The sequence below is a fragment of the Plecotus auritus genome (genome assembly GCF_963455305.1).
Source record: "Plecotus auritus genome assembly, chromosome: 9".
Taxonomy (NCBI): domain Eukaryota; kingdom Metazoa; phylum Chordata; class Mammalia; order Chiroptera; family Vespertilionidae; genus Plecotus; species Plecotus auritus.
In genome coordinates this window covers 42,588,181-42,600,183 of record NC_137783.1, presented here as the reverse complement: position 1 = coordinate 42,600,183, position 12,003 = coordinate 42,588,181, and the positions used below count along the sequence as shown (strand labels likewise).

The 12,003-nt window shown below is 41.5% G+C and overlaps 1 protein-coding gene across 2 annotated transcripts in view; it reads right to left on the bottom strand.

Moving 5' to 3' along the window:
• Nucleotides 1-2,709: 2,709 nt before the first annotated feature.
• SIRT1 (sirtuin 1) overlaps nucleotides 2,710-12,003 on the bottom strand; it is a 32,599-nt gene continuing 23,305 nt past the window's right edge. For both annotated transcript variants that reach the window (XM_080688250.1, XM_080688251.1), the window contains 3 exons: nucleotides 11,312-11,498; nucleotides 7,616-8,176; nucleotides 2,710-4,865 (listed from right to left, as the gene is read on the bottom strand). In XM_080688250.1, coding sequence (XP_080544376.1) covers nucleotides 4,537-4,865; nucleotides 7,616-8,176; nucleotides 11,312-11,498 — 1,077 coding nt within the window. In that variant the 3' untranslated portion in view covers nucleotides 2,710-4,536. The remainder of the gene's footprint in view (nucleotides 4,866-7,615; nucleotides 8,177-11,311; nucleotides 11,499-12,003) is intronic.

Genomic DNA, 12,003 nt, shown 5'->3' with positions numbered 1-12,003 from the left:
GGATCGAGCCTGCAACCTGGGCATGTGCCCTTGACTGGAACCGAACCCAAGACCCTTCAGTCCACAGGCTGGCACTCTCATTATTGAGCCAAACCAGCTAGGGCTTGAAAAAATTTTTTAACAAGGACACCAGGCATCTTATCTGGAAACACAACTCTACAAGGCTTAATTTGGATAAGTCTGATATTCTTTTCCTCTTTCTGCAGACATACAGTAACATTAACATGGATATTCATGGTAGAAAATTAAAATATCACTGACAGGCCAAAACCGGTTTGGCTCAATAGAGCGTCGGCCTGTGGACTGAGGGGTCCCAGGTTCGATTCAGGTCAAGGGCATGTACCTTGGTTGCGGGCACATCCCCAGTGGGAGGTGTGCAGGAGGCAGCTGATCGATGTTTCTCTCTCATCGATGTTTCTAGCTCTCTATCCCTCTCCCTTCCTCTCTGTAAAATATCAATAAAATATATTAAAAAAATATATATATATCACTGACAGGTTTTCAAATTTCCATTTTAAAACTAAAACAAACAAAAAATACTTTGAGCCTTCTAAACCAGTAGGAAGAAGGCAGATACTGAGTTCACTAAATTTTAAGACCCATGATTATAGTTGACTAAACTTTGAAATATTTGTAGCTTCTAACTTTATTAATTTTAACCAATAGCCATTGTTCAGACTGTCAGTAGAACCAAGACACCCCTTTAAATTGGCATGAAATAAAACCAGAATGGAGATTGTTAAACTGAGACCTAAATCAAAAGTCCCAGCCTTCTCAAAGGTTCACTCATGAAGACCATTCATTGGGGTTCGTTTCTATTAACAGATTTTTCACCTTTCTGAATGATTTCCCTGCATTTAGTTTAACAAAAGATCCTAAATCAAAATATATGTGCAGGGCAGTCTTCCCCTGAAGAGGCAAGGGGGACAGACACATTCTTGTTCTCAGCCTCTTTCCACTCCGCAGCCTCCTTCGCATTTTGGCCATCCAAACTCATGCTAATTTTCTCCTTTGGATAAAGAAGTCACTTTTTTTAAAAAAAAAATATGGAACGCTTCACGAATTTGCGTGTCATCTTTGCGCAGGGGCCATGCTAATCTTCTCTGTATCGTTCCAATTTTAGTATATGTGCTGCCGAAGCAAGCACAAGAAGTCACTCTTATTTCCTTGGCTCCCCACCCTTGTTAGTGACAACTGAACTATTTCTAGAGATAAATTGGGAAGTCTGCCTGTTACTAAGTCGGCCTTCCCTGTTAGACCATCCCCTGGGAAGGGAGTATTTCCTTCCCTTTCTCAACCCTGGCTATACTTTTCAGTCATTTGGATGTACTTTTTAATACTGTGCAAAACCCACACCTTATGCCAATTAAATCTTATCTCTGAGAGATGATGCTGAGTAGTTTCCAGTTGAGAGCCACTCAAAATAGGGGAAATAGACCCTTTCTCCATATTTCTGCTAACATCTAGCTTGAGTTTAACACTCAGACTTTGTTCATGTCTGAGGGGAGAATTCTTGGTGTGCTTACCACACTCACCTTTTAGATTACAGGTGTAGGAGTTGAGATTTTGTTTCAAATAACCCTGTATTTAATAGGTGGATGATGTAAAGCACCATTGATTGAAGGCACATATACCATCCTATATCATAAAGAGCTAATATGCTAATTAGAACAAACAGAATGACTGACCGGACCACTTTCCGGAGGCAGCCAGGACTGAGAGCTGAGCCCCTTGCACAAGTTTTGTGCATCGGGCTTCTAGTCCTGTATAATAAAAGCCTAATATGCTACGTGTCTGGTCTTCAACAACCAAAGCATAATATGCTAAGACCACTCAGCTGCTCGCTATGATGTGCACTAACCACCAGGGGACAGACACTCCAACCGGTAGGTTAGCTTGCTGCTGGGGTCTGGCCAATAAGGACTGAGACAGGCTGGACATGCCCTGGAGCCCTCCCGCAGTCCCACCCCGGCTGGCCAACCTCCCACATCTCTTCCTGGCCCCAATCTTGCGGCGGGGGTGTGGGTGGGGGTGGCGCCTCGGCCTGGCCTGCGCCCTCTTGCAATCCAGGACCCCTCGCAGGATTTCAGAGAGCTGGTTTCGGCCCAATTCCGCAGGCCAGGCCGAGGGGCCTCTAGTTATAACATCTAAGGGTGGGATTCGGCAGGTAATTTTTCTTGTGCAAGTAGGATATACCAGGGCAGAGCACTGGTATTTTTTTAAAAATTCACTTCAAAAGTTTGCAGGGGAGAAAAGCAGACCTGAGATCAGGAAACTGCAGTCAGGGTTTTATTTGTAAGGGGTGTGTATATTCCTGGCCTCCTAAGCAGTAGTACTTTGTCCCTCAAGGACTTGAATGGACTAGATGTCCCCCAAAAATGCATCCCAGTGTGGTTTGATCTAGCTTTCACAGAAAACCTAGCTTTTCTAACATGGGCTCTTGAATTCACTCCATTTGCACCATTCCCTATTGCACCTCCCGCCCCCCAAGTCTTTATATGTCAAGTTTTCTTAGGCCCTGCCTTTCCCCTACATCTTACCTACTAAGGCCCCTGTCCTAGAATAGCTGAAATCATTTTGAAACTTTTGGTGATGCACTAATTGCTAGTCAGTACTATCAGTGTTTGCTTAAATATTGTTCTGGTTAGGTGGTTATAAATTGAATGAAGACATTTACTATGAAAAGAAAGCATCCAACATAGCCCTGAAAGCTGTACAAAACTGCAAGATTTTAAAGTTTTATAACTTGAACAATGTAAGTTAACGGGGAAAAGGTCAAATGACAATTTTAATAGACTTGAAAACAGTGTACAAGTATAAAACACTGGTTTTGTATTTCAAAAGTTGGAAGATATCCAGTCATTAAACAGTCTACAAAACATATGCCAGTAGATTACATAAAAGACTATGTACAATATAAAAAGAGCTGAAAACAGTCTTCACTGTAAAAATAATTTAAAACAAAATTTTCAATTTAAAATATCATCTATAGCACAAACACATCATGCAAATGAAAAACTAAATATACTGCATTCTTTAGTGTAGCCAAATTCAGATTGAAACACCTTTTAGGTAGGGAAGTGGCCATCCAATAAAATTATTTTCTCTAGCAGTAATGGTTCTAGCTGGGTATTTTATGCTTAAAGAACAGCTATATTTCAAACCCTTTTTAAAAATTGTAATAAATACCAAAGCAAAATAGTAATACTTTATAATTTGGGAGTAATGTTGGGAATAGTCTGGAAAATTGTTTAGTGTGCAACTTTATAAAGTATGAACTTTTTTGAAAGGCTAGAAGCTTTTGCAGCTGAGAAAGTAGATCTCTAGTTTTAAGGCAGGCTAAGCTTTTAAATAAAGACACAATAGGAATTAATTTCATTCACTATTCTGCTCTTACAAGTTACATTATGTTCATCTCCAGAGTACTAGGCTAGCAGTTTGGTGTTTATTACACCAAATACTCCCAACAGGAGACATGTATTTACTGGCTGAGTTATATATAATTAATATCTTATTACTTTGGAACCATAATCAGGGAACCTGTCACTCCCATCTGTGGAAAAGCAACAGTTCATAATATTACACTCTCCCCAAAGTTACCATTACTATAGATTATAAAGACTTTTGCATATTCACATCTTGGCAGTTTAATACTTGTGGAAAAGAATCAATGTAAGCTCTACCACAGTGATAGGTATTGAAACAATGGGAAATACTCTCAACACTAAGGGGGCCCAGGCAGGCACTATTGTTTCTACAGCAATTGAAACATTTCCAAAGCATTTATTTGTTTTACAGATTATTTTTATAAGCCAATATAGACATTTCTACATGTCCACAGAAGTACAAAAGCCATCTTCATTTGAACAATACAACATTCCTGAAACTTTTAGCACCAAGTCTTACTTTAAAAAGCAAAGAAAACTGAGTGCTCTCCCATATATTGTTGACTTCCTTCTACTCACATTGCATGTTATGAGATTTTTAAAAAGTTAGCTGCCACAAGTTTTGGAAAATGCCAGTGTTTAAAAATAGGTAATTGTGCTAATAAAGAATCAAAAGTTTAGCAGAACAGAGATTTGAGGATTTCAAACTATTCAATGTTACAAAGAAATAGTAAATAAAAATGAAAATACCGTTCTTTGGTCTAGGTAAGCTGTTCCCTTTTACGTTAACATTCCAATGGCTTTTTGAAAACTTTAAAATGTTGAAACTCACTAGGCAAAAATGTATAAACAAAAATTATATATACATATGGATGTATTATACAAATGAACCTTTAAAAGTCTTGACCAAGAGCAGGTTAAAGATACTTAGTACCTTTCTTTAAAAAAAAATTAGTGTTAAGTGTACAAGTACAGAAATAAGGAAGTTAAAAATTATCCATGAAAAAAAAAATCTATTTTACCAGTCTATAAATATTAAATCTTTCTGGTTTCCTTTGTTCTATCGTGTTCACAAGTAAACATTTCATTTTGACATGCTAAAGGTTCCTAATGCTGGTGGAACAATTCCTGTACCTGGAAAATTATTACATTATGATTTGTTTGGTGGATAATTAATGTCTGTTGCTTCCTGTTTCATAGATATAGCTTCATTGACTTCCTCTTGATCACCTTCATCAGCTCCAAATTCAGTTCCTCCAGCTCTCTCATTAATATCAGGATCATCTTCCAAACCATTGTAAAATTCTTCAATCTCACTTTCATCCTCCAAGGGCTCTTCTAAACTTGGGCTCTGGCAGGTTCCACTATCACTATTACTGCCACAAGAACTAGAGGGTAAGACATCATCTTCAGAGTCTGAATATACTTCAGCACCATGAAAAATGTAACGATTTGGTGGTAAAAATAGGTATTGATTACCTGAAATACAGTAATAAAAGAGAAATGATGTTATTTCAGTCTGATTGGGCAGTCTGGAGTAAGTGTGTAGGTTCCAGCTCTGCCTTTTACATGCGTATCACTAGTACAAGCTGTTATTACTCTAGCTTGTTTTGACTCAGTACTGGGTGCAAAACTGGGTGAGTAGTTCTGCTACTCACCAGAGCTTTGTAAATTTGGGCAGTTATTTCTCTGCCTCAATTTCCTCATCTGGAAAAAATTTTAACAACCCTATTAAGTAAATTATGAAAAAACTAGAGGCCTGGTGCACGGATTTGTGCACTGGGGGGGAGGAGTCCCCTCAGCCCAGCCAGCACCATCCTTGGGGATCGGGCCTAAGCCAGCAGTCAGATGTCCCTCTTGCAGTCCGGGATCCCTCGCTCCTTACCACCCACCCGCAGCAGAGGCAGGAGAGGCTCCTGCCACCACTGCTGTGCTTGCCAGCTGCAAGCTGACTGGCACTCCCCCTGTGGGAGTGCACTGACCACCAGGGGGCAGCTCCTGCGTTAAGCGTCTGCCCCCGGTGGTCAGTGCATGTCATAGCAACTGGTTGTTCTGCCATTTGGTCGATTTTCATATTAGGGTCTTATTATATAGGATGTAGAGAACTGTGTTCAATAAACATTACTTAACTAATTTGAATAGATCTGATGAGATGAAACAAAGTACTCAGCCTAGTCTACATTAGATACCTAATTCATGTTCATTGAATATAACTTCTAAAGCATATATGCTTTCAAAGCATCTTTTTTTTAAAAAAATATATTTTATTGATTTTTTTTACAGAGAGGAAGGGAGAGGAAGAGAGAAAAATCGATGAGAGAGAAACATCGATCAGCTGCCTCCTGCACACCCCCTACTGGGCATGTGCCTGCAACCAAGGTACTTGCCCTTGACCGGAATCGAACCTGGGAGCCTTTGAGTCCACAGGCCGACGCTCTATCCACTGAGCCAAACCGGTTAGGGCTCAAAGCATCTTTATTAAAATTTTCATTTAGTTTGGCTTCACCACCTATTCATAGTAGTCTATAGACCCTGGCATCACCTGAGTTTGTTACAAATTTTCAGGCCCAATACTTCCCACTTACTGAATCAAAATCGTTATATGAGTCCTCACACACACACTGAAGAGAAAGAGAGAAGCACTGATCTAGCAATGGAATTTAACCTTTAATTCCCACGTTTACATTGACAGTATGAGATTTGACCTATGGTAAGAAAAGTTCCCTCTCCCCTCTAAGCCATGGACCCCAGGTCAAAAGCACCTCCTCTAAGATGTTCTACTCCTAAGAGCATTAATTTGCATCTATGAATATTAATAAAGTTAAATGTCCCAGCTTGGTCAAATTTAGTTTAGGTTTAGCTACTTAAAATAGCATTTTTCACCAGATTTACTTGGATTTAAACATTGATTTCCAAAAAGTAAAAAGTGACTTTACCTGTGTTAATACTAATTGTAGATTTTCCATGTGGCAAAAGGGGAGATGCTATTCCTTGTACCTATATAAAACCTAATATGCAAATAGACCGAATGGCAGAACCGGTCGCTATGACGTGTGCTGACCACCAGGGGGTGCATGGGAAACATGGCAGGCTGTGGCAGCAGGGTGGCAGGAGCACAGAACATGGCGGGTTTCAGCCACAGCAGGATGGTGGAGCAGGTAAGCTGAGGCACCAGACCAAGGCAGGGCACTGGTCACTGTCATCGGAGCAAGCCTCTGGTGATTACTGAAAATTCTTTGCTCCCGCACGCCACGGTCCCTGCTCAGCGCTCGTGCCCACTGCTGGCACCAGAGCCGCCGGTCACACCCGCTGCCTGTGCTGTCAGCGCATGGGAGCAGCAGGAGGGCCTGGGCAGAGCCCAGGATGGGCTGAGACCTGCTCCTATGCCCACCACCGCCTCACGGACCTCAGTTCCTTTCAAGGTGCATGAATTCATGTACTGGGCCCCTAGTAATTAGTGAAGAATCAGATGCTTTCTAGATCTGACACAACACAGCATAGTGATTAAAGGGCAGGCTCTGGGGATATACCTGGAATACAATTTTGGTTCTTCCAAATCCTAGTTGTTACCTTGCAAGGTATATTTAACCTCTATAGTCAAGATTTCACACTGTAACAGAGATGTAATAATAGTTCCTACCTCATGAGATTAAAGTCAGATACTGTGTGTAAAGCAGCTTACCCACAATAAGCACCAAATCTCAATCACTTCTACCAACTAAATCTCACCTGACATGGCAGAGCACTCAATATTTCCCAATTTTCTTCTCAATTTAATGCTTACCTTCTTATTCCCTAGAGCAGTGGTCGGCAAACTCATTAGTCAACAGAGCCAAATATCAACAGTACAACGATTGAAATTTCTTTTGAGAGCCAAATTTTTTAAACTTGAACTTCTTCTAATGTCACTTCTTCAAAATAGACTTGCCCAGGCCGTGGTACTTTGTGGAAGAGCCACACTCAAGGGGCCAAAGAGCCGCATGTGGCTCGCGAGCCGCAGTTTGCCGACCACGCCCCTAAAGTAACACAAGTACTAAGCATTCTTCAAACACTATTTCTTCCCCATGTTATGTAAGATACCAATGTTTATCTTTCTCTAGCTTGACTACTCAACTTTGCCATGTTACATTTAGCTGCATAAAGCTACCCTATCAATAAACCTGCCAAAGTTGCTCATTTCTTGCAAATGTTTTGTTGCAATAATTATATCTTCCAAAATAGCTTCTTACCATCAAGCCGTTTACTAATCTGCTCCTTTGCGATCTTGGCTGGCCAGTACTTTCTCACTGTTTCAGCTACTGAAGTTCTTTCATTTTTCTCCCCAGTACTGGAGCTAATGTTCTTCAAATCTGAACTCTCCAACTGTTCAGTAACACTTTCAATGCTCCTAGAAGTCTGTATTGCCTGTGATTTTTCTTCCATACAATCTTTTGATTCAGACACATCTGGATCATCAATATTACTCTTCGCTGCATGGTCTAAAAGTGTGACAATCACAGAAGAATCTGGTGGTGAAGTTCTTTCTGGTGAACTGGAGCCTTCTGAAATATTAAGAGGTGTGGGTGGCAACTCTGACAAATGAGCCAGCTCTTTTAGTGTTCGTGGAGGTTTTTCAGTGATTTCTGAAAGCTTTATAGGATTGCAGCAAAGTTTGGCATATTCACCACCTAACCTATGACACAATTCATTAATGATGACATCACAGTCTCCAAGAAGCTCCACATCAAAATGCAGATGAGGCAAAGGTTCCCTATTAATTAATATCTGAGGCACTTCATGGGGTATGGAACCTAAAAATAGGGCAAAAAAATACGATTTAGAAAAAGGAAAGGAGATAAGTAAGCTAATAAAGCCATAACAAATGCACTATTGCAAAAATATAACATGCTCCCAATACCAAGAAACCGGCCACTTAACCAAGCCATTGACATTTCATCAAGCTATCATGGAAACAGATGAATAATTAAGCATCTTTCATAAAACTTCAGGTTCTGCTTCTGCTACCTAGTTACCTCTTAGCAATCTTCTTGGATTTTTTTACTCTGTACCTCAATTTCCTTGTCTATATAATGGGAATAATGACAGTACTTTCCCACAAAGTTGCAGTGAGGATTAAATGAGTTAATATATTTCAAGTGCATAGAAGAGTTCTAGGCACATAGCAAGTGATCATTTTTTTTTATTGAAATAGCTCCTAATATAAAGTGAGGATTTCTGGTGAAGATGAGCTTTCCTCTTCCCATAATCACATCAAATTTACAACTAAATTACTGAGAACTATCACTGAAGACCAGCTTAACAGAATTCCTATAGCTAATGACACAAAGAAGTCACACAGACTGAAGGAGGGGCAGACATAGAACAGGAAGATCCTGTGCACTCAGGAGGGATATCTTGGCTGCTAAGCTCCCCTTTAAGAAGCCAGGGATCCCAGCCCCAGGTCAGGCTCCACAGCCCATGGCACCAGTGTCAAAAGATAAGTCCCCATTAACATCTGGTTGTGAAAACCAGCAGGGATCTGAGAATCACAAAAGTTTTGAGAGACAAAGGTACTGCTCTTAAAGCAGTGGTCACCAAACTTTCCAACCAGACCAGACCATCCACTGGACCACCAGTTGGCAACTGCTGTCTTAAAGGACCCATGCTCTAAGCTCCAGCACAGGCACCAGCTTGAAAAATGCCAGGGACAGTCCTAGCCGGTTTGGCTCAGTGGATGGAGCATAGGCCTGTGGACTGAAAAGTCCCAGGTTTGATTCTGGTCAAGGGCACATGCCCAGGTTGTGGGCTGGATCCCCGATGTGGCGCATGCAGGGGGCAGTCAGTCAATGATTCTCTCTCATCATTGATGTTTCTATCTATCTCCCTCTCCCTTCCTCTCTGAAATCAATAAAAACATATATTGTTTTAAAAGTCAACCAATGAATGCATAAATAAGTGGAACAACCAATCACTGTTTCTCTCAAGTCAATTTTTTTTTTAAAAAGTCTGCCTTGCCTTTAAGAAGGAAAGAAAACTCAAAAATAAAGGAGCTTATACATTAAATGTTCATGTTTTATTTAATTACTAGAGGCCCGGTGCATGAAATTCGTGCACAGGGGTGTGTGTCCCTCAGCCCAGCTTGCACCCTCTCCAATCTGGGACCCTTAGAGGGATGTCCAACTGCCCGTTTAGGCCCGATCCTACCGGACATCCCTCTCACAATCCAGAACTGCTGGTTCCCAACTGCTCACCTGCCTGCCTTCCCGATTGCCCCTAACTGCTTCTGCCTGCCAGCCTGATCACCCCCTAACCACTCCCCTGCCAGCCTGATTGATGCCTAACTGCTCCCCTGCCAGGCTGTTTTCCCCTAACTGCCCTCCCCTGCAGGCCTGGTCACCCCTAACTGCCCTCCCCTGCAAGCCTGGTCCCCCCAACTGTCCTCTCCTGCAGGCCTGGGTACCCCCCAACTGCTCTTCACTGCAGGCCTGGTTGCCCCAACTTCCCTCCTCTGCCAGCCTGGTCACCCCTAACTGGCCTCCCCTGCAGGCTTGATTGTCCCCAACTGCCCTCCCTTGCAGGCCTGGTCCCTCCCAACTGCCCTCTCCTGCTGGCCTGATCGCTCAAAACTGCCCTCCCTTGCAGACCTGATCCCTCCCAACTGCCCTCCCCTGCTGGCCATCTTGTGGTGGCCATCTTGTGTGTTGGAGTGATGGTCAATCTGCATATTACTCTTTTATTAGATAGGATAGAGGCCTGGTGCACGGGTGGGGGCCAGCTGGTTTGCCCTGAAGGGTGTCCTGGATCAGGGTGGGGGTTCCCTTGGGGTCTGGGGTGGCCTGGGCGAGGGGCCTGTGGTGGTTTGCAGGCCGGCCATGCCCCCCAGCAACCAAGCGGAGGCTCTGGTATCTGAGATTAATTTATGTTCTATAATTGAAACTTTGTAGCCTTGAGTGGAGGCCTGGGCTGGCCAGGGTGTGCGGAAAGCTTGGCTTCCTCCATTGCCGGGGAAACCCAAACCTCCTGCTCCATCTGTGGCCACAGCCATCTTGGTTGGGTTAAATTGCATACTCGCTCCTGATTGGCTGGTGGATGTGGCTTGTGGGTGTAGCAGAGGGATTGTTAATTTGCATATTACTCTTTCATTAGATAGGACAAATTGTCCTATATTCTAAAATTAGGATTTCTCAGTTATGTAGGGAAGACAATTATACTGCTAAAAGCGACTACATATAGGGTAGGAAAAAGATGTAGAATTAGGGAGTTTAAATCCTTCTTTATTCCAACCGTTTACCCTGGCTGCCTATTTGATTTCTGGTATAGGGATCTAATTTAATCCTCTGATTAAGGGTTTGATATTCTCTCCTCTTCTCCTTCTTCCTTTTTTAGGGCATACCTTATGCTACTGAGTTAGTATCCCTCTATCTTCCCCCTCTCCTTTGCTTCCTCACTAGAGGGAGAAAAAGGTAGTATGAGAGCATGTGTTCCTGACAATAATAGGGTCTTCAATTGTATTTGAGCATTTTTATACACACAAAACACCCTTATGGATAAAGTAAATCCACATATGATTATGATAAGTCATGATTATTGTTCATACAAAAACAAGCCAATTCTTTTGACTCCCCAAATTTTATCTTACATAATACGTTATACTTCTATCAAGCTAGAAATTTTAATTTAATTTGAACTGTTTCCCTTTGTCTAAATTTTTCATGTACATTAGAATCTGACATTATTTCTGTTTTGACATCCATCTTATCTCCCTGCTCACCCCACCAACAAGTCAAATTAACATGAACAGAATGTCACCTAAAAAATAAAGTTTGGTTCTTCATCACTCTTTAACCAGAAACAGAATAAGATCACTGGAGTCTATTGTACTGTACAGACTCATAACCCATGGCAATATATAAGGAAATATTCTCTAAAAATCATCACCAACTTACTTGGAATTAGTGCTACCGGTCTTACTTTCAGGGAAGACCCAATAACAATGAGGAGATCAACTTCATCTTTGTCATACTTCATGGCTCTATGAAATTGTTCCGGTAAATTTTCACCAAAAAAGACAATCTCTGGTTTCATAATAGCAAGTGGTTCATCAGCTGGGCACCTAGGACATCGAGGAACCACCTGCATGTTTCAGATTTTTGGTTGAGGTGGGGAAGAAAAGGAAAAGCCCAAGTTAGGAACAGTCAATATTTCCACCGTTGCTAAGAATTCATTTCGAAATCAACAAAGAAAACAGAAAAGTTGTGGATAAATAGGGAAATTGGGTACAACCTAAACATAAATATCAATTGTCACAAACATAAAATGAAATACAATGTTGCTATTATCTGTGTATGCTATTGTACTTCTGTACAAACCTACATTTGATATTCAAGGGTTTATTGTATAGTAAAAGAAAAAACCAGTATGTGTATATATGTATGTACACACATATACACAACCCACACACACAGACTTAATCCTTTTAAAAAGTAAGTTTCACCCGACCAGCCTGTCTCAGTGATTGAGTGTCGACCTATGAATCAGGAGGTCACAGTTTGATTCCCAGTCAGGGCATATGCCTGGGTATGGGGCATGCAGAAGGCATCCAATCAATGATGCTCTCTCATCATTAATGTTTCTCTCT